Source organism: Mustelus asterias, chromosome 11, assembly GCF_964213995.1.
Source record: "Mustelus asterias chromosome 11, sMusAst1.hap1.1, whole genome shotgun sequence".
NCBI classification, from domain to species: Eukaryota; Metazoa; Chordata; class Chondrichthyes; order Carcharhiniformes; family Triakidae; genus Mustelus; species Mustelus asterias.
The window spans coordinates 54,867,149-54,890,705 of NC_135811.1; the positions used below are offsets into that span (position 1 = coordinate 54,867,149).

Below are 23,557 nucleotides of genomic sequence, written 5' to 3' on the forward strand. Positions count from 1 at the left end.
CTCCCGATATCCTTCAATCCATTCTCTCTCCATTAATGGATTCATTTGTTTTTTAAAATTGATTTAAATTTATTAACAAATTGTTTTACAATTGATCCAATCTTCGCTACTAACTTACTCCATAAATTTCCACTGCAACTTCAGTTAGCTGTATTCCCTGTTGTATGTTTAGAAGGATGAGGGGGAATCTTATTGAAACTTACAGGATACTGCGAGGCCTGGTTGGGTGGACGTGGAGAGGATGTTTCCACTAATAGGAAAAACTAGAACCAGAGGGCACAACCTCGGCTAAAGAGACAAACCTTTAAAACAGAGATGAGGAGGAATTTCTTCAGCCAGAGAGTGGTGAATCTATGGAACTCTTTGCCACAGAAGGCTGTGGAAGCCGGGTCATTGAGTGTCTTTAAGTCAGAGATAGATCGGTTCTTGATTAATAAGGGGATCAGGGGTTATGGGGAAAAGGCAGGAGAATGGGGATGAGAAAAAAATCAGCCATGATTGAATGGCGGAGCAGACTCGATGGGCCGAGTGGCCTAATTCTGCTCCTATGTCTTATGGTCTCATGTTCAGTAAGTCTCTCAAAGAGGCTCTGGATTGAACATCATGTTAATTGCTAACACATAACTGTGTCCAAGCTAGGCGCTAACTCTGTGCTTGCTTCTACACGGGTCTCTGTCCAGCCCACAGCTGACTCTAGTCTGAGGTAATTTGTCTCTTTACATCACACTGTGGGTGGTCCTGTTTCCCAGTTCCACATTAATGCTTGTTATGCCAGGGGGTGGTTTGCACTGCTGCCTCACAGCGCCAGGGACCCGAGTTCGATTCCCGGCTTGGGTCACTGTCTGGCAGTGAGGAGTCTGCACATTCTCCTCATGTCTGCGTGGGTTTCCTCTGAGTGCTCTGGTTTCCTCCCACAGTCTGAAAAACGTTGATTTGAATTATTATTGTCACGTATTGGTATACAGTATTGTTTCTGGTGCTGGTTAGGTGGATTGGCCATGATAAATTCTTCCTCAGTGTACCTGAACAGGCGCCGGAGTGTGGCAACTAGGGAATTTTCACAGTAACTTCATTGCAGTGTTAACGTGAGCCTACTTGTGACGCCAATAAATAAACTTCAAAAATTTTGAAATAATTTTACACTCTCATACTGCACTCCTATTATTTGCATTCTTCAAGAGTTTTGGGGGATACAGTTACCTATTTCAAACTATTGTTTTTTTAGTTTAGCGCTGATCTCTGCTTTAGCTGTAGTAGAAATTGAAAGTCCTGGAAATGCTCAGCAGGTCAGACTGAATCTGTAGAGGGAGAAAGCAAGTTAACCCTTCAATTCTGATCTTTCATTAGAACTTTGCTGTTTCGTTTCCCTCGCTTAATTCAGATTATTAGACCATTCTATTTTCTGAGCAAAAAGTGTTTCCCAATTTCACTTCCGAAAGGTCTGTAATTTAGAACGTGTCCTCTAGTCTTAGACTCCCAAAGTAAGATAGAGACACACACAAACTAGCTGATCCCCTTCACAGCTCACTGGGAGCAGGTTTGCCCCTGGGTTGGAAGTAAAAGATTCCCTGGATTTGGAAAGTCCTGGGTTTGTGAAAGGCACGATATAAACACAAGTCTTTTCCTTTTTCTCTATTAAATGTGTTGGGTTATTTGACATTTTTGTGATTTTGCTGGAACCCACTGGTTACAGCGCCACCTGCTGTTACCTCGTGCTTTGCCAATGTGCTCACTGAACTTGAACTCCAGTTACCTTGCATACCTGCAAAGGGGTTTGTATATGTTGTATGTTTAATAGGTCTCACAAAGAGGTTCTGAGCCTTGGCTGGGTGAACATTGAGTGTGGAATGATGTACACATATACAGGGTATAGCCGAAACTATAACTCTGTTCTTGCTTCTATACACGTCTTTGTCCAGTCCATAACTGAGCACAATCTCAAGTCTTGTATCTCTCTACATTGCCCTGTGGCCAGTATTGTTTCCCACTCCTGCATTAACTCTTGCTATGCTAGATATTACATAAATACTGCAGTATAAAGGTGCCTTTCACAACCTACAAATGAATCACAGAATCCCTACAATGCAGAAGAGGCTATTCAGCCCAGCGAGTCTGCACTGACTCTCAGGCAGAGTATTCTACCCAGGCCCTCTCCCCCCTGCCCTATCCCTGTAACCCCACACATTTACTATGGCTAATCAAATCTAACCTACACATCATGCGATATTAAGGGCACTCCAACGCCCTCTCTTTCCCCCCCCCGCCCTAACATTCAATGTAATTATCATCATTTACTCTCCCACCATCTGTTAATGGCATTGTCATGCTCTGTGGGAGACCGTCATATTTAAACATGGACTCCTGCTCTGGAAACTTCTGGAACTGCCTTTATTTAAAAATGGATACTGATGAACTGTTCTGATGGCTGACAAGGGGGTCAGGTGACCTTTGCAACTACAACCCAGACTGTGAAGCTTCTGGAACATTCTGCATGGAATCATACTGGGTGGAGGTCTTCCCTTTGAATGGACATGCCTAGGCAGCACTCCTTTGTGGAATTCACACCTGCTATTGGCTGAAGCTTACTTCAAAACAGTGCAAATGGACTCCCAAACTCTTAGGTCACCGTTTACAATGTCTAGAGGAAAATTGATGAGACCAGTTATCCACAAGTTAAATGTGAAAGATCATTATTTACCTGTTGTAAACCAACAGCAATTGATTGTGACTGAAACTAGTTCTCTATACTGAAACCCTTCTATCCCAAAACTCAGAAGAGACCTGGGGTAAGTCTGCAGAATAACTCTGATCGGACAAGAGCTCAGAGAAAAGCTGTGCCACTATTGCCTTCTCAGGATGGAGAGGACCAAGATTTTTTTTAAAAGCCTCCCAGCCAGATTCCAAAGCTCCAAATTCACCTGTAAAGAAATTGGACCTCCTGGTACAACAGCCAAGAGTGCCTGACGTCACGATCTGCTAAACAACCTTCTCTTTGAAGGAACCTTGCAGTGAACCTGATATCTGACCCCAGCTATCTGAATGACAATACAAAAGTGGGGATAAAGCTTCCTCCTTTACTAGTCTGTCAAAGGCATGTGAACTGTTAATTACTCTTCTGTTAACTGTATCTTCTTTAATTGCGACTTCCTTGAGTCTGTGATTTGTGACTGAAGTAGATCTTTCATGGTGTCTGCATGTGAATAAATAATTGTCTTTGTTTAAACCGAGGAAAGTCTTCTGCTGATACTTTAGAATTAAGCACCCCTAATGGGACTTAGAAACACACATGACTACCTTTACAGACATAAACTACACTGGTCACAGACAGAATATAACTAACAGTATAAAAGCAAAATACTGCGAATGCTGGAAAAGCTCAGCAGGTCTGACAGCATCTGTGGGGAGAGAATGGAGCCAGCGTTTCAAGTCCGGGGGAAGAGGAGATCAACCTCCTCATTGATCCAGGCAGTGGGCGGTCAATTGGATTGTCCTCCCTCTCTCCTGTGGTTACGTATACACCCAAGTGTCCTTGGCGAGAAGCACACAATGTCCGCCCATACACTTGCAGCCTCCCACGACTGGCGTGGATCAGCAGGTGCTAGAGTTCTTCATCTCCTCCAGAAATGTTATTTTAATTTCAGAAGTTTCTTTTCAAATTTTTGTTTTTATCGCAATAGCGTAAATGCCCCCTTCAAAGGGACGGATCATTTATTATAATTTACTACTTTGTTGTGGGTTTCTTGAAAAAATGTGAAAAGGAATAGCTCTCTATATTACTAGTCCAATGGTATTACCGCTACGCCACCATCTCCCCAATTATTACCAAGAAAAGGATTTTCTTCAGATGCTGAAGTACCAAACTAGACGTGGGATCTAGTTATTATCTTCAACATCCTAGAGGTCACCATTGACCAGAAACCTAACCAGATCAACCATATAAATACTGTGGCTACAAGAGTAGGTCAGAGGCTGGGAATGCCGCAGCAAGTAACTCACCTTCTGACTCCCCAAAGCCTGTCCACTATCTACAAGACACAAGTCAGGAGTGCGATGGAATACTTCCCGCTAGCCTGGACGGGTGAAGCTCCAACAAAACTCAAGAAGCTTGACACCATCCAGAACAAAGCAGCCCGCTTGATTGACATCATGTTCACCATCTTTAACATTCACTTTCTCCATTGGCACACAGTGGCAGCAACTTCAACAGCACCTTCAAAACCTACAACCGCGACCATCTAGAAGGACAAGGTCAGCACTAGCATGGAAATGCCTCTATCTGCAAGTTCAACACCAGGTCCAATGCCATCACGACTTGAGACATATTTCCCCAATCCTTCACTGGGGCTGTCAAAATCCTAGAATTCCCTTCCTAACAGCACAATGGTTGTACCTGCACCACGTGGACTGCAGCACATCAAGAAGGCAGCTCACTAGTACCATCTTGAGGGCAATTGGGAAAATGTAACAACTGCTGGTCTAGCCAGCGATGCCCACATCTCGTGAAAGAATAAAAACATCTTATGACGTTCTGACTCTGAGGGGGTGCTGTCAACTGATCATTTGAAACTTTTATCGCATTGGAACAGCTCTCAAGTTTCTGTTCTGAGGAAGGGGCATCAACCTGAAATGTTAACTCTGGGAGTTATCCTGAGTACCTCCAGAAAAAGAACATAAGAACTACGACAAAAGAACATAAGAACTGTACAGGACCTTGGTGAGACCACATTTGGAGTATTGTGTGCAGTTCTGGTCACCTCACTATAGGAAGGATGTGGAAGCGCTGGAAAGAGTGCAGAGGAGATTTACCAGGATGCTACCTGGTTTGGAGGGTAGGTCTTATGAGGAAAGGTTGCGGGAGCTAGGGCTGTTCTCTCTGGAGCGGAGGAGGCTGAGGGGAGACTTAATAGAGGTTTATAAAATGATGAAGGGGATAGATAGAGTGAACGTTCAAAGACTATTTCCTCGGGTGGATGGAGCTATTACAAGGGGGCATAACTATAGGGTTCGTGGTGGGAGATACAGGAAGGATATCAGAGGTAGGTTCTTTACGCAGAGAGTGGTTGGGGTGTGGAATGGACTGCCTGCAGTGATAGTGGAGTCAGACACTTTAGGAACATTTAAGCGGTTATTGGATAGGCACGTGGAGCACACCAGGATGATAGGGAGTGGGATAGCTTGATCTTGGTTTCAGATAAAGCTCGGCACAACATCGTGGGCCGAAGGGCCTGTTCTGTGCTGTACTGTTCTATGTTCTATGTTCTACGAGCAGGAGTGGGCCATTTATCCCCTCGAGCCTGCTCTGCCATTCAATACAATCATGGCCAATCTTATCTTGGCCTCCACCTTACTGTCCAATCCCCATTACCTTTCATCCTGCTACTAATTAATTAAAAATCTATCTATGTCCTCAAATTTGTTGAGTGTTCCAGCTTCCACTGCATTCTGGGGTAGAGAATTCCACAGATTCACCTCTCTTTGAGTGAAGTAATTCCTCTGCATTTCTGTTTTAAACCTGCCGCCCCTTAGCCTAAAACCATCGGCTCTCGTTCTAGAATGTCTAACAAGGGGAACCATCTAGCCTACATCTACCCTCTCAATCCCCTTAAGCATCTTGTATACATTAATTAGATCTTCTTTCATACTTCTAAACTCCAGCGAGCATAGGCCTAAACTCAATTTCAATGAGAACAATTCTTTCTTCTCATTTTATTTCCAGTCACTGTTTCTTTGTTGATTTGCTGTTGCCTCAGTCATTACTTCTGCACATGGGTTTTAGCTGGAACTACATGGGCCGGGAAAGTAGGTGTTATCTAGTAGTTTGTAGAGATGTGAATGGATGGAGTGTTTAAACAGAAGGATTCTGTTGACCTGCATGTGTGTCGAACGGGACATGTCTGTGATTCAAGCAACAGTTTGACTCCGATGGTTGTGAATTTATCTTCCACCCCAGAAACTTGAGTCCACGATCTCGGCTAACCAAGACACAATCGGACTATTCTAAAGATCCAAGTGGTTCAGTAATGTCCTATTAGGGAAGGAAGACTCTTATCGTCACCATTCTGCTCTGTATGTGCTTCCGGTCCCACATCAGACCCTTAACCTGCCTCTGAAGTACCCTGTAAGCTATATGGTTTGTACCACACCATTACCAGCAGTTTAAAAAGATAGTCAATTGCCACCATCACAAGGTATGCAAGAAGCGGGTAATAGATTACAACCTTGCCATCGATCCCACAAATGAATTTTTTGGAACAAATCTTGCAAGGCCTCCAGTGGTTCTTGTCTGCTGCTACCTATGAAGTTGGAGGTAGAAGGTAATTGTGAGAGAAAGAAGGACAGCCTGCTTTAGACCAACTCACTAAATCATGGAATATTACGGTGCAGAAGAGGCCCTTCGGCCCATTGAGTCTGCACCGATGCATGAAAGGCCCTGACCTGCCGACCTAATCCCACTTGCCAGCACTTGGCCCATAGCCTTGAATGTTATGGCGTGCCAATTACTCATCCAGGTATTTTTTTAAAGGATGTGAGGCTCCATCACCCTCCCAGGCAGCGCATTCCAGACCTTCACCATCCTCTGAGTAAAAACGTTTTTCCTCAAATCCCCACTAAGCCTCCCACTCCCCACTTTTAACTTGTGTCCCCTCATAACTGACCCTTCAACTAAAGGGAACAGCTGCTCCCTATTCACCCTGTCCATGCCCCTCATAATCTTGAACACCTCAATCAGGTCGCCCCTCAGTCTTCTCTGCTCCAGAGAAAACAACCCAAACCTATCCAACCTCTCCTAACTTAGATGCAACAACTCAAATTTATTTAACAGATTAAGTTAGAAAATGTTTTTTTTTTAACTCCAGTCAGCCAGGTGGCGAAGGATTCACCAAATAGTGAACCAATTTTTACACACTTTAATGTACAAAGGTAAACATTACGGACATGCACCTCCTAACCTTCCCACCATCTATGTACAATTAAATGGAATTAGTATACAACCTCCTGGAGAGAGAATGGGGAAACACAGCTGGAAAACTTTCAGGCCTCTGTACTCACTTTCAGTCCATCAACGCCTCGCTTTTAAAATCCTCATTTATTTTCAAATCCTGCTACCTTCTCGGCCTTCCCTCTCCCTGTTCTCCTCCAGCCTTACAACCCTCCAGGATCTCTCTGCTCTTCCAGTTCCTGTTTCTTGCACATTCTTGACTTTCATTGCTGACTGTACTGCTGCCTGGGCCGTAAGTTCTCAAATTCCCTCCCCTAACCTCTCTGCCCCATCACCTCTCTTTTCCTCGACATTCCTTAAATCCTGCCTCTTTGTACAAGCTTTTGGTCACCTGTCATAGAATCAATACAGTGCAGAAGGAGGCCATTCGACCCATCAAATCTGCACCGACCACAATCCCACCCAGGCTCTATTCTCGTAACCCCACACATTTACCCTGCTAATTCCCCTGACACTACGGTCAATTTATCATGGCCAATCAACTTAACCCGCACATCTTTGGACTTTGGGAGGAAACCGGAGCACCCGGAGGAAACCCACACAGACATGGGGAGAACGTACGAACTCCATACAGACAGTGACCCAAGGCCGGAATTGAACCTGGGTCCCTGGCGCTGTGAGGCAGCAGTGCTAACCACCGTGCCGTCCTAATACATCTGAGGTGTCTCAGTGCTAAATTTTGTTAATGCACCTCAAAGTGACTCAGGATGTTTTAATGTGTTAAAAGCACTAGATGAAGGGAAGTCATTGTTCTGGTGATTTATGTGTGTGCATTGTAGAGACTCGTAAAGGAAAAGACTAGTTTACACTGCCCAGCTTATTAAAAGCTCTTGCTTTAGTTGTGCCGTGATTTTTTTCTTCACGGTGAGTGCCTCGTGGTCTTCACCACTGCTTTGCCAGCCAGTCTATCCCAAAGTCCACCTAAAACTGGATCTATTTTCCACTCTTTTACAGTGAGAGGCCAGCACAACTGGGGGCGGGCGGGGGGGGGGCTTATAGCTTCTTGGTCTGCTCATTAAAGCTTAAGGCTGGAATTTTGTCTTAATTAAAGGGTGAAACCAACCTTCCTTCTGCCAGAAGAATCCAGTCAAACGTGGGAAGCAGCACCTGTTAACGCGGACATTTTCTCAGGATACATTTCAGTGAAATTCATTTGAGAAACATATCGGAGCAGTTGGCCCCTTTCCCCGTAAAGTGAACAGCTTGGCCCTTTGTCTCTCAGGTTAATTCGATTGACCTCCACTTTCTCTTCTGTGATATCGCTCGTATCCAGCAGGCAGGCTCTCTGGACATATCCAATGGTTTCCAAAGAGATTTTAGTGTTAAGGATCGCCAGGTGAAAATGATGCGGCCCAAACCTCTTCCAACCAGTGCTGGAAGCGACTGACATAGAGTTTGGTTTGTGCTAGTTCCACTACTTTCCTGTTGATCATCCTCTCCCAGACTGTCATGTGGAAGGCAATTGGCACTCTTCTACTTTTGCTTACATGGGTCAAATCGAATGAGAAGTTGAATTTTGTTTGTCTGACTCCTCCCTCCAATTTTTTGACGACATTCTGCAGAACGGAACAGAATTTAGTTCTGCATTATTACTCTGGTTTTTCTTCACTGTTTTTTCACCCTCACCACATTCCAGGCCATCACATGGTTTCAGGTGGGGTGGGAAGTGTATGTATTGTTAAGCAGAGGAGGTGATGGCCTAATGGTACTATCGCTAGACTATTAATCCAGAAACTCAGCTAATGTTCCAGGGACCCGGGTTCAAATCCTGCCACAGTGGATGGTGGAATTTGAATTAAAATAAAAAAAATCTGTAGTAAAGTATCTACTGGTGACCATTGTCGATTGTCGGAAAAACCCTTCTGGTTCACTAATGTCCTTCAGGGAAGGAAATCTGCCTGGTCTGGCCTACATGTGACTCCAGAGCCACAGCAATGTGGTTGACTCTCAACTGCCCTCAGGCAACTAGGGATGGGCAATAAATGCTGGCCAGCCAGCGACGCCCATGTCCCACGAATGAATAAAAAAAGGTTAGGAAAGGATTTAAAAAAGTTAGTGGGGGAATTGCCCCCTGACTTTGCCGCCTTCCTGGGCTGGTTCTAACAGATTTTGAATTTAAGAAGGTAGTGATATTGTCAATTATGCCTCGATAGTTCAAACTGTGTGTGGCTCAGTGTAAGGAGTAAGCCAGCGAGGTTCCTTAAATTAACAGATAAGGAGTGAGTTTTGTTGCTCAGAACTCACTTGGGCAAAGGTGCAGAAATTATTAACGAAAGGTTTAAAATGTACAAGTATATTCAATTACTCATTAATATAAAAGTGACACACACAACCAACCCATCACGACTGGTCCCCGTTGCAGGGGTGCAGCTGTGATTCTCGTCAGAGAGAACCTCTCCAGGCGAGGCCACAGAGGCAAGTGAGCCTGGACAATAATGTCCTGGGCTCGCTAATCGCATGTAAGTGAGATCTGAATGCAATTTAAATAATTTATTCAGCCTCGCGCCGGAAATGGGCATGAGGCTGAGCTCACTGGTGCCGGTAAGATGGCGAGAGGGGGGAAATCAGGCGCGAACCTCATTTCTCGGCTCCCGCGCAATCCTATTGGCTCATCTTGCCCATCGGCCGGCGAGGCACAATGGTAAGATCGCCCCCTATACCTTCATTAATCAACTTGAGTCCTTTGCAGATATAACATTACAAGCTGCTTTAGTTCAACGTCCTTTGCTGAGCAGAAGTGTTATTTTCAAACAGTTCAACATAAATAAATATGTATAAGGTCCAGCCAATAATATAAATTAATATTCTATATAACCCATCCTCAGAACAATATTGCGTCAGACAAGGTACCAGCATTGTGTGGAACTGGCTGAATGGACCAGAGGATCTTCTCTCTATCTGTATGTAGGTCTGGCTTAAAAGCATTGTGTCGATACTCTGCAATGCTGATGGTGCAGGGCAGTCTGCTCCCCTGTTTGCCTTGGGAAACATGTTACATATTAAGTGAAAGTGTTCGCTTGAGCTCCGAGAAACAGATATTTGATCCAAGTGTAGAATTCCAATGTAGCAGCTCATTTCCTATTCACTTCACATTATATAACATTCCTGAGCTAAGCACAAACTACTGCCCAGTTATTTATGCTTCGTGTTTCTCAGACTGTTATTTCTACTTGCCTTCCTCCCCCCGCACTCCCCCCCCCCCCCCCCCCCCCCCCCCACCTTTTCCTGTTGCTGTCACTGTTAACAGCGAGGGTGGGAGAGACACGGAGGTGGACTGTGGCCCCCTGCTGTATCCCAGTATTCACATGTACACTCCCAGCAAAGACGGGTGGTATCTGCAGCCACTTGTGTACTGTCCGCTTTGTCCACTCCAGAGGTATCGGCCCATCCTGCTCCCCCACCCCCACCCCCCACCCCCACCCCCCACCCCCCACCCCCCACCCACCACCCCCCACCAACTGTCCTGCCGAAGCTACACCGATAGAGATCTGCTTGAAAAAAAATTCTGGTACCTTAAGGTGGCATAGTGGTTAGCACTGCCGCCTCACAGCCCCCGGGACCCGGGTTCGATTCCTGGCTCAGGTCACTCGCTGTGTGGAGTCTGCACGTTCTGCGTGGGTTTCCTCTGGGTGCTCCGGTTTCCTCCCACTGTCTGAAAAATGCGCTGGTTAGGTGCATTGGCCGTGCCAAATTCTCCCTCAGTGTACCCGAACAGGCGCCGGAGTGTGGTGACTAGGGGATTTTTACAGTAACTTCATTGCAGTGTTAATGTAAACCTACTTGTGGCACTAATAAACTTTTAACTTTAAAACATTTCCCTCTGGGTGTAGGGAGCACGGGGATGAGGGAGGGTTGGGAACTGGGCAGGGGGCGTGTTGTAGAGATGGGTTGGACATTGGGGAAGGGATGTGGATGGGAGAGATTTGAAGTGGAGGAACACTGGGATTGGGAGAGGAGTGGGGATGAGAGAAGTGAGGGGGAGGAGAGGAATGGGGGTGGGAGGCTGGGCATGAGAGAGAGGTGGGTGTGGGGAGCACTGGGGGGGGGGGGGGGTAGGGTTGGTGTGGGCAGTGAGTACATGGACAGGAATGGATGCACTAGGTCCAGTTGGAAGAATATTGAACAGTTTCTCTATGATAACAAGAGCCACTCAGAAGAGGGAACCAATGACCACTCAGCATTTGGGTCTCGTGGTCATGTGATTTTTAATCACCCAGTAAGCTCTGAGGTATCGGGTGGGCAGAAGAACACCTTTCAGTGTATTAATAAAAGGTTCTATAAAAATGCCGTTTTGCAGAGTTAGCCGTTTGCTGCTTAGTTCTTTGTGTTTGATTGACGTATTTAACTGGAATCTGTTTGACCCTGAATGTTTATTTTTCAGCTGCTGCTGAAGGAAAAGGCAAAACGGGAGAAGATTTCTTCCAGAAGGTACTGTTCAGTGGCTCAGCCCATTCGACACTCATCACCTTAGCATTGACGCCGATAGTTAATAGTTCCGTTGTGTTTTACCTCGAGAGCAATTTGAAAAGATAGTTTAACGTAATGAAGTCTTTATGCGCGATTTCAGCACAAAGATATTCCGATCTCATGTCCATGCAAGCACTAAGATTCCTTATCCACTTCCTGAGCTCTGTTGTGCCTACAATGTTGGTTATAATCAGTCTAATGGTCCTCCATTTTAGTGGGACCCCCATAGAAAGAGTTCCACCTTAAATGCGCATGTTTTGTAATGTGTTTGATTTCAAATTCTTGCAAATTCTTTTTTTTTGCCACACATACCGTTGCACCATTCTCACCTGCAGTCCCCAACACTTTCAACCCATCCTCAAGGTCCCCAGGTCATTGCAATTTACTGTTGGTTAGTTGATTAAGTGTCTGAAAGGCATTTAATGAAGGGAAGAAACACGAGAAAGCAGGGCACTCTGGATTCAACCTGAAATGAGAATTTGTGTTTTCGATTTTAACCCATCATTTAACCCTTCCCTGCTGTGAAACTGGGAGTCTTTTTGCCCTTCATTGAATATCAGCTGCTGGTGAGATTTCAGGCACCATCATTTTGATTCCAGATGTATTTAACTGGAGTTGAAATTCCTTAACTGTTGTGGTGGGTTTTGAACTACTGACAGCTGACATTGTGATCAGGCCAATCTATGATGCAAATATGATATCCAAACCTGGATGTGCTTCCTGTCATTAAGTGAGCTGCTTTATTCTGTCCAGACCGCGACATACTGAATTGTAACAGTAACATGGTGAGGGAATGAGCTCATTCTTTACATATGCAGCCTTCTGGACATGAGGCAAATAATGTTCATTCGTGGGACATGGGCGTCGCTGGCTGGCCGGTATTTATTGGCCATCCCTAGTTGCCCTTGGAAGGCAGTTGAGAGTCAACCACATTGCTGTGGCTCTGGAGTCACAGGTAGGCCAGACCAGGTAAGGATGGCAGATTTCCTTCCCTAAAGGACATTAGTGAACCAGATGGGTTTTTCCGACAATCGACAATGGTTTTCATGGCCATCAGTAGATTCTTAATTCCAGATATTTGTTATTGAATTCAAATTCCACCACCTGCTGTGATGGGATTCGAACCCGGGTCCCCAAAACATTGGCTGAGTTTCTGGATTAATAGTCTAGTGATAATAGCACTAGGCCATCGCCTCCCCATCAACCGCTCTGGAGCTTTCAATTGCATTTTAGAGCACAGAAGGAGGCCATTCAGCCCCTCACCTCTGTGCCAGTTCTTTGAAAGAGCTGCTAAGTTATCCCTGCAGAGTTTATCCAATTCACTTCTGAATGTTAAGGGTGAATTAGCTTCTGCTACTCATTCAGACAGTGCATTCCAGACATCTCAACCCTCTGCATTTAAAAGAAAATTCTCCTCATCTTCTGGCCGTTTTGCCAATTTCCTTAAGCCAGTTTGCTCTGGTTACCGACCCTTGGGCCAGTGGAACCAGTTTCTTATTATTTACTGTCGCAAAACCCTGCAGAATTTTGAACAGGTCTGAAATTCCCTCGTAGTCACCTGGGCGACACGGTGGTACAGTGACACTGCTGCCTCACAGTCCCAGGGACCCGGGTTCGATTGCGGCCTCGGGTCACTGTCTATGTGGAGTTTGCACATTCTCCCTGTGTCTGCGTGGGTTTCCTCCGGGGGCTCTGGTTTCCTCCCACAATCCAAAGATGTGCAGGTTAGGTGGATTGGCCACGCTAAATTGCCCCTTAGTGCCCAAAGATGTGAACGTTAGGGGGATACGAGGAGAGGCAGGGAAGAGGGACTGGGTAAGATACTGGGTAAGTGTAAGTGTGGACTCGATGGGCTGAATGGCCTCCTCACTGTAGGGATTCTATAAGGAGAAGAACTGCAGCTTCTCTGGTCTCTTCATGCTAATGTCATTTGTTATTTTAAATTTTACCACTCCTTGCTCATCATATGCCCCCACATTGCCAAGTTGTTGACCTATTCAGAGCAATTAGCCAGGGCTAGATAAAGAATTGATTATTCTGCTCTCACAGCCGTGTAGCAGCCTGGTTCAAACTCGAGGCATGGGGAAGGAGCATGTGGAGAAACTGTAATAAAGTTTATTTATTAGTCACAAGTAAGGCTTACATTAACACTGCAATGAAGTTACTGTGGAGTTCGCCTAGTCGCCACACTCCGGCGCCTGTTCGGATCAATCCACCTAACCAGCATGTCTTTCAGAATGTGGGAGGAAACCGGAGCACCCGGAGGAAACCCACGCAGACACGGGGAGAACGAGCAAACTCCACACAGTGACCCAAGCCGGGAATCGAACACGGGTCCCTGGCGCTGTGAGGCAGCAGTGCGGAAAGCTCCCATCGATACTTTTGTTGGGGTGCTCCTTAGGAAGTGGTGCGGTTGGTACATTTCTGATAGGGATGTAAAATGTATTTGAGAAATGTTTAGGATCGATCTAAAGAAGCCTGAATAAATATCAGCATTTCATGTCAGGGTTGGGCTGGCTATGACCATTTCCAATTAATGTTCAACTTCTCAGAGTAGCTTTGAGACCTCTTGCCATTCTTCTTGGTGTCTGGAGAAATACGTTTCTGGGAATCACTTCACCCAGAAATTCGGATGATTAAAGGAGAGACAGAAAATCGCTTGTACATTCTCCACTAATTTAAGTATGAGATAGTTACTATGGAAACCACACAAATATTTAAGAGCTGTGAGGATTTTTGAGTGTGGCTGTTTAATCACTGACAACACCTCATTTAGTTTTATTCTTTCATGGAATGTGAGTGTCACTGGATAGCTTGTTGGCCATCCCTCATTGCCCTGAGACTGAGTAGCTTGCTGGGCCATTTCAGAGTCAACCACATTGCTGTGGCTCTGGAGTCACATGTAAGCCAGACCAGGTAAGGACGGCAGATTTCCTTCCCTAAAGGACATGAGTGAACCAGATGGGTTTTTGCGACAATCGATCATAGTTTTATGGCCACCATTAGAGTAGTTTTCAACTCCAGATTTAATTAATTGATTTAATTAAAGCTGCCAAGGTAGGATCGGAACCTGTGTCCCCAGTGCATTAGCTTAGACCTGTGATTTTAAAAAAAAATTCATTTGTTCAATGGATGTGGGCGTCACTGGCTAGGCCAGCATTTATTGCCCATCCCTAATTGCCCTTGAGAAGGTGGTGGTGAGCTGCCTTCTTGAACCACTGCAGCCTGCGTAGGTACATCCACAATGCTGTTAGGAAGGGAGTTGTGAATGTGCCTGCTTCCACTACCTCCTCTGGCAGCAGGTTCCAGGCACCCATCACACTCTGCGTGAAAAACTTCCTCCGCACACCTCCCTTAAACTTTCTCCCTCTCACCTTGAACCTGTGCCCCCAAGTAATTGACACTTCCACCCTGGGGAAAAAAGCCTCTGACTATCCACCTTGCCTATGCTTCTCATAATTTTGTAGACCTCTATCAGGTCTCCCCTCAGCCTCTGTCTTTCCAGTGAAAACAATCCTAGTTTATTCAACCTCTCCTCATTGTCAACACCTCTGAGACCAGACAACATCCTGGTGAACCTTCTTTGCACGCTCTCGAAAGCTTCCACGTCTTTCTGGTAGTGTGGTGACCAGAACTGCATGCAATACTCCAAATGCAGCCTGACCAAGGTTTTACATAGCTGCAACATGATTTCCCAACTCTTGTACTCAGTGTCCCGGCTGATGAAGGCAAACATGCTGTATGCCTTCTAAATCAACTTGGCCACCTGTGTTGCCACTTTTAGGGAACTGTGGACCTGCACGCCCAGATCCCTCTGTGTCCTAAGGGTTCTGCCATTTACAGTACAATTCACACCTAAATTTGATCCTCCAAAATGCATCACTTCGCATTTGTCCGGATTAAACTCCATCTACATTTCTGTGCCCAAGTCTCCAATCTATCTATATCCTGTTGTATCCTCTGACAATCCCCGGCACTGTAAGCAACTCCATCGATCTTCGTGTCATCTGCAAACTTACTAACCTGACGACCCACATTTTGCTCCGGATCATTTATATATACGACAAACAACAGAGTCCCAGCACTGATCCCTGCTGAACACCACTTGCTACAGATCTCCATTCTGGAAAGAAAATCCTTTCACCGCTGCTCTCTGTCTTCCAGATGTTTCTTGTTTGTCATTGTTCTGTATTGTAAAGCAATGCACATCTGTGTGATTAGTTACATGACGTCCTCTGATATCGCCAGAGGCATTTGCGGGTTTTTATCTCTCTTCCATGTTGGACTTCAGTCTGGCCACAGCTCTTAACTAAATCTGCGTTGAGTTGGTTCCAAGTCCACAGTGTGGCACCTTATTATCTTTGCCTCGTTAATACGACCAGTCAAAAACTCTAGTATAAAACACTCAGAAATCAGTGAAAATGCTGATCAGAGGTATAAAGGGTCAGATGCTCTCACTGCCCGCTCTCCGCATTCTTTGCTTGGTACGCTGTCCCAGGCTGCTTAGTTTCGAGGAAGCTCTGTTAGCACAAGTCTGTGGGCTAATTCAGAAAGTCTGTACAGACGTCAGATATAATTTTCTGCGTGGTGTCTGAATTTATTTTGTGTGAATTTAGTAATTTGACTCTGAGTGACTTGGAAAGGACTCGGCTTCACTGCGCCAAAGAAAATGCGACAGTGCTCATGATTGTCTTGGCATCTGCCAAGCCTTCATTAGCGCATGGCCTCTGAAAAGATTGCATCAGTCGAGCGTACAGTTCTGCTGGTCGCTCTTCACAGTTGGTTCAGTGGGTGACTGTACGAGTGTACAAGCTGTCAATGTGCTAACTCAGGACTCAAGGCAACTTGAGAAACTTTTTAAAAATTCATTCGTAGGACATGGGTCTTGCTGGTTGGCCAGTATTTATTACCCATCCCTAGTTGCCCTTGAACTGAGTGGCTTACTGGGCCATTTCAGAGGGCAGTTGAGAGTCAACCACATTGCCCTGGCTCTGGAGTCACATGTAGGCCAGATCAGGTAAGGACGGCAGATTTCCTTCCCTAAAGGACATGAGTGAACCAGATGGGTTTTTCCGACAATCAACAATGGTTTCATGGTCACCTGTAGATTCTTAATTCTAGATTTCTTTTTTATTGAATTCAAATTTCACCATCTGCGGTGGTAGGATTCGAACCCGGGTCCCCAGAACATTAGCTGAGTTTCTGGATTAATAGTCCAGCAATAATGCCACGAGGCCATCGACTCCCCTTAAACTTGAGTTGCTGTGAGTTCAATTTGCGTTGTTCACATGTTAAACATCACCATCAGGGATTTGTTTTTACTTGATTGTTAGTTTAAGAAGCAAAGAAGCTTTGGCCCCGGTTGGTTCACTGATTTCATTTGCAGCCAGATGTTTACAGTTAAGCAGGAGGAGTTGATTGGTCAATGCGGTTGCCTTGCTACCTGCAAACATTAGCGTTCCCAATAAGCTGGAATCTCCCGGGACAGGCAGTTGGTGTCCACAGAGCCCCCCTGCTGGTGCCGAGGAAGATGATATCGGGGCCAATGGAAATCACTTGGAAATTCCTTGAGTTCTGAGACAGTAACACAAATTGGGAGAAAGAGAGGAAAACATGAGCGGTGGAGTGTTAGAGTAGCAAACTGGAGCGAGGAGGAAGGGAAAGAAAAATAAATTGGAGGAGAGGGAGAAAGAAAGAGGTTGGAGGGGAGGAGAGTTGATGCCCAGCTGTGATGTGTGCTGTTACATAAGAATCATGGACTTGTTACACAACAGCGGAAGGCCATTTGGTCCACTGTGTCTGCTCATCAAACGAGCATCATTACTTAATGCCGTCCCACTGCCTCCCTCCCCCCGTCCCCCTGCCTCTTTCTCCCCGCCCCCCCCCGTCCCCCTGCCTCTTTCTCCCCGCCCCCCCGTCCCCCTGCCTCTTTCTCCCCGCCCCCCCGTCCCCCTGCCTCTTTCTCCCCGCCTCCCCCGTCCCCCTGCCTCTTTCTCCCCCCGTCCCCCTGCCTCTTTCTCCCCCGTCCCCCTGCCTCTTTCTCCCCCCGTCCCCCTGCCTCTTTCTCCCCCCGTCCCCCTGCCTCTTTCTCCCCCCGTCCCCCTGCCTCTTTCTCCCCCCGTCCCCCTGCCTCTTTCTCCCCCCGTCCCCCTGCCTCTTTCTCCCCCCGTCCCCCTGCCTCTTTCTCCCCCTGCCTCTTTCTCCCCCCGTCCCCCTGCCTCTTTCTCCCCCCCCGTCCCCCTGCCTCTTTCTCCCCCCCGTCCCCCTGCCTCTTTCTCCCCCCCCGTCCCCCTGCCTCTTTCTCCCCCCCCGTCCCCCTGCCTCTTTCTCCCCCCCGTCCCCCTGCCTCTTTCTCCCCCCCCGTCCCCCTGCCTCTTTCTCCCCCCCCGTCCCCCTGCCTCTTTCTCCCCCCCCGTCCCCCTGCCTCTTTCTCCCCCCCCGTCCCCCTGCCTCTTTCTCCCCCCCCGTCCCCCTGCCTCTTTCTCCCCCCGTCCCCCTGCCTCTTTCTCCCCCCCGTCCCCCCGCCTCTTTCTTCCCCCCGCCTCTTTCTTCCCCCCGCCTCTTTCTTCCCCCCCCCGGCCTCTTTCTTTCCCCCCCCCCCCGGCCTCTTTCTTTCCCCCCCCCCCCCGGCCTCTTTCTTCCCCCCCCCCCCCGGCCTCTTTCTCCCCCCCCCCCCCCCCCCCCGGCCTCTTTCTTCCCCCCCCCCCCCCCGGCCTCTTTCTTCCCCCCCCCGGCCTCTTTCTTCCCCCCCCCCCCCCCCGGCCTCTTTCTTCTCCCCCCCCCCCCCCGGCCTCTTTCTTCCCCCCCCCCCGGCCTCTTTCTTCCCCCCCCCCCCCGGCCTCTTTCTTCCCCCCCCCCCGGCCTCTTTCTTCCCCCCCCCCCCCCGGCCTCTTTCTTCCCCCCCCCCCCCCCCGGCCTCTTTCTTCCCCCCCCCCCCCCGGCCTCTTTCTTCCCCCCCCCCCCCGGCCTCTTTCTTCCCCCCCCCCCCGGCCTCTTTCTTCCCCCCCCCCCCCCCGGCCTCTTTCTTCCCCCCCCCCCCCGGCCTCTTTCTTCCCCCCCCCCCCCGGCCTCTTTCTTCCCCCCCCCCCCGGCCTCTTTCTTCCCCCCCCCCCCCCCCCCGGCCTCTTTCTTCCCCCCCCCCCCCCCCCCGGCCTCTTTCTTCCCCCCCCCCCCCCCGGCCTCTTTCTTCCCCCCCCCCCCCCCCCCGGCCTCTTTCTTCCCCCCCCCCCCCCCCCGGCCTCTTTCTTCCCCCCCCCCGGCCTCTTTCTTCCCCACCCCCGGCCTCTTTCTTCCCCACCCCCGGCCTCTTTCTTCCCCACCCCGGCCTCTTTCTGCCCCCCCCCGTATTGTTTTTATTCCATTGACCAAAGGGAACCAGATGGATTTTTACAACATCCTGCAATAGTTTCACTCGACTTTTAATTCCAGATTTTTATTGAATTGAAATTCCACTGCTGTCGTGGGATTCCAAGCTGGGTCTCCTGGGTTACCAGCCCAGTGCCAATACCACTGTCCCAGGGATTTGGGCAGTTTTGGCAACTCCTCTCCCTGAAACTGAGATTCCGAAGTTTGTGTGGGAGTCAGTGAAGTGGATGAGGTTGGTTTTATTTGCTATTTTTATAAGTTGTGTATTGTGAAATGTCATTGAGGTTGTATGAAAACTTGAGCTAGAAATGGCTCGAATGGAGATGTTCTGTTGGATCGGTGGTATTTACTTCGTGTTTCACGTGTGGTCAGCACTACAGAAACATCACAGAAGTCGCTTTTCTTTAAATATGACTTTCTTCTGCGTTCTTCCTTTGATTTATAAATTGTTATTCGTCTCACTAAAACAAAACGTCAACCATTTTATTCAACGCTGGGCGAGAGTGATGCACTCGACAAAGGTAAATGCAGCAAGATTTGTGAAGAGTGAGGAAACGTTATGTGGTCAAAAGTGATTCCACATCAGGAGCAGAGTCATGTGATCAGACAGCATGTGATCAAATGTCATGTGATTTGTCAAACCAGCATTGGCAACCTGCAAACCAATCAGTCTATTGATGTGGTTGCCAATGGGTTGAGTGTCTGAACCAGTGTCATCCACCTTATTATGAAGAACATGGGGGTCATCCCATGGGCTTTGCGGAGTGTGAACCCCCATACTGAGTGAGCAGGTGCTCACCAAATGGGAAGTGAACAGCGGGGCTTATTGCCTCAACCCGGCTCGTTAGTCTGTGGGTGTCTGGGCTCAGGCTTGTGTGCTGTAAGCTTCAGATGTAGCACTACGTTGTTTGAATAAAGGGTTATGGTGATGGAAGATTTGGCGAGATTACTCTACACCTCCGTCTCAGCAACGTAGTGCCTTCACTGCTGTCCACTTTCTCATCTACAACCAGCCCTTTGGTGACCCCAACCGTGGGCACAGGGTCAGCCTCCATTAGCATGCAGATGACACCGAGCCTGATTTCTCCATCACTCCCTTCAAACTCTCTTGTCCGTCATCAAGTCATGGATGAGTGTAAACCTCGGAAAGACAGAAGACTCTTCGTTTTCTGGCCTCCGCCATTAACTCACTTTCATTTCTGCCAGTTCGTGAATGAAGCCCAGTCCATCCAGCAAACCAGCCTCCCATTCATTGGCTCTGTCTACACTTCCCGCTGCCTCGGCAAAGCAGCCAGCATAATCAAAGACTCCATGCACCCCAGACATTCTCTCTTCCACCACCTACCATCGGGAAAAAGATACAAAAGTCTGAGGTCACTGCTGCTGTCAGACTTTTGAATGGACCTCCCTCACATTAAGCTGATCTTTCTCTACGCCCTAGTTATGACTGTAACACTACATTCTGCGCCCTCTCCTTCCCTTCTGTATGAACAGTATGCTTTGTCTGTACAGCATGCAAGAAACAATTCTTTTAAATGTATACCACTACATGTGACAAAAATCAAATCTATAATAAGTCTTCAGAGGCAGAAGTCCCTTCACCAAAATCCCTTTATTTACAAACTCGAACAGCAGTCGGCAGAATGCTATCAGTCAGCAGTCTACCTTCGGGAGTGCCAGAGGAACTGACACTCCCGGTTAAATACAAGGAAAAGACTCCCTGATTGGTCCATCAATTGACTCCTTGATCAGAGAGTTCAGATTCCAATAGGCCAACCTCTGACCTGATTGAAGTCATTACAAAATCAAATCGAATTCCAACTCGCTCTGGCCTTGACAGAAACTCTGGTCTTCTGTTCCATTCAGCGGTGAGGATCAAATCTTGCTCCAGTCCAATCTCCTTCCATCTCACCCAGCTCCTGATTCTCATCGTCTGCAGCTGCACTTTCCTAGGCTGGTTTATTTTCTCCTCCCCCTCATTAAACCTGCTTCCCTTGCAGAAAGTAGCTAGCAGGCCATCAGAACTTGCTATGTGTATTTTAGTTTTAAAATCTTCTCTGCTTTACGCTGGCTATTGTTGGGCAAACCATATATTCCTGAACTGGATTTTTTTTTTAAATACGGGGGGACACTATTATTTGGACACTTGGATTTTTTTCAAAGGAGGGTCACAAGTTCACCTTTGTGCCGGGAGCAAGGCTACCTTTATCTCAAGAAATCACCTGACTAACATGGTGTGGAGGGGAGGGGGGTGAATGAGCTGGTGGTTTGGTACTGCAGTAATTTTAATTGGTGGGACGAAAAGCTGGAAATGACCAGGCCGAGACCAGCTTTGGACCTGTTGTTTCTGAACTCGGTGTGTTTTGGGGAATAAACTGAGAAAGAAGGCTGCCCAACTTGCTCTCTGCCTGCCTTGCCTGAAATGTTATGTGTGGCCATCTGCCAGAGAATCCTCACCAAGCGTAACTTGTATGCATTTGGAAATCTGAAAAGCTGAGGTGATAAGAATTAATATGGCTCCATCTTCTCAGCTGGTGAGAACCTCCAGATATCGATTAGGACCAGTGGCTCCAGATCGACAGCATTGAAACACTGCAAACTTTATCCTTCATTTTATGAAGCCCATCTCTGCAGAGACCCCAGCTGTTTGTCCTTTGTTTGTTTGTATGTGTGTGAATACTGGGGTATTTTGAAAAGGGACAGTTGTACTTCCAGAGTACAATTGCGTGTTTACTAATTCTTGCAACTTGTTTTTAGAGAAAAGTTTTGTTTTATAATCAATCATTCTGAGTTTATTGATAGTGGCCTGTTTAAAGTCTCTTCCATTAGTTAAACAATAATGAAGATAAACATTTGGCCATTTTGCTGAGTGAACTAAACTTTTAAACTGATGGTACGATTTGCAGAGTAGTGGAATAGAAATATAGAAAATAGGTGCAGAAATAGGCCATTCAGCCCTTCGAATCTGCATCACCTTCAATATGATTATGGCTGATCATGCACTTTCAGTATCCCACTCCCGCTTTCTCTCCATACCCCTTGATCTCTTTAGCCGCAAGGGCCATGTCCAGCTCCCTCTTGAACATATCTAACGAACTGGCCCCAACAGCTTTCTGTGGTAGAAAATTCCACAGGTTCACAACTGAGTGAAGAAATTCTTCCTCATCTCTGTCCTGAATGGTTTACTCCTTATTCTTAGACTGTGGCCCCTAGTTCTGGACTTCCCCAACATTGGGAACGTTCTTCCTGCATCTAGCCTGTCTAGTCCCATCCAGATTTTATATGTTTCTATGAGATTCCCTTTCATTCTTCTTAATTCCAGTGACTACAAGCCCAGTTGACCCAGTCTCTCTTATGTCAGTCCTGCCATTCCAGGAATCAGTCTGGTGAACCTTCGCTGAACTCTCAATAGCAAGAATGTCCTTCCTCAGACTAAGAGACCAAAAGTGCACACAATACTCAAAGCAGGGAGGGAGCAAGTTGGGCATCAAGGCTCTGTATAACTGCAGCAAGACATTCTTGTTCTTGCACTCAATTCCTCTTGCTGTGAAGGCCAGCATTCCATTAACTTTCCTCACTGCCTGCTGTACCTGCATGCCAACTGTTCCATCATGACATCCAGGTCACGTTGCACTTCCTTTTCCTAAACTGCCACCATTCAGATAATAATCTTCCCTTCCTGTTTTACCACCAAAGTGGATAACCTCACATTTATCCACATTATATTGCATTTGCCAAGTATTTGCCCACTCAGTCAGCCTGTGCAAGTTACCCTGCAGCCTCTTAGCATTCTCCTCACGGCACACACTGCTGTCACATGTCACTTCACACGTCTCTGTGTTAAATTCCACTTACCATGGGTCTGCCAATTTCACCAGCCAGCATAATTAAGAACCCCACGCATCCCGGGCATACTCTCTCACACCTTCTTCCATCGGGAAAAAGATACAAAAGTCTGAGAACACGTAACAACCGACTCAAGAACAGCTTCTTCCCTGCTGCCATTAGACTTTTGAATGGACCTACCTTATATTAAGTTGATCTTTTTCTAGACCCTAGCTATGACTGTAACACTACATTCTGTGCACTCTCGTTTCCTTCTCCCCATGTACTCTATGAACGGTATGCTTTGTCTGTGTGGTGCGCAAGAAACAATACATGTGACAGTAATAAATTGAATCAGTCTATCTTGTTACTGTGCTCTTCAGGTTTTTTTTTACTACACATGTACGTTTTGTGTCACCTGTAAGTTTTGAAGTTATACCTGTGTACTCGAGCCCAGGCCATAGATAAATGTCAGAAAGGGCTTCAGACCTCTGGAGAAGAGCATGATATACATCCCTCCAGTTCACCCCTATACACTTCACACCCTGTCACTGAACCAATTTCCTACCTTTGCCATCGCCACTCCTTTAATGCCATGGGTTTTGAATTTTACGGTACTCCTATTATATTGTCCTTTATAGAACACATTTTTAAAATCTGTACACTGTATGCAGCATCAACTGCACTCCCCACTCTGACGAAATCAAAGAAATTGAGTGAGTGAACATGATTCGCATTTTGTAGCCCATATTTGTCCAACTGACAATTCATTTTTTCTCCAATAATTGTCCCTCCACCATCAATGTTAAGCTGACTGGACTCTAGTTACCTGGATACCGCTACCATTACCCTCTGCTCTATCCAAGGAGGATTGGAAGAGTTTAGCTAGTGCCAGTGTCC

At 47.0% G+C, this 23,557-nt stretch overlaps 1 protein-coding gene across 1 annotated transcript in view; it reads left to right on the plus strand.

Annotated features, from left to right (window-relative positions):
- LOC144500250 (protein bicaudal C homolog 1-like) overlaps nt 1-23,557 on the plus strand; it is a 222,813-nt gene that overhangs the window by 64,719 nt on the left and 134,537 nt on the right. Inside the window, exon 2 of the mRNA XM_078222926.1 lies at nt 11,382-11,428. Within this exon, the coding sequence (XP_078079052.1) occupies nt 11,382-11,428 (47 nt within the window). The remainder of the gene's footprint in view (nt 1-11,381; nt 11,429-23,557) is intronic.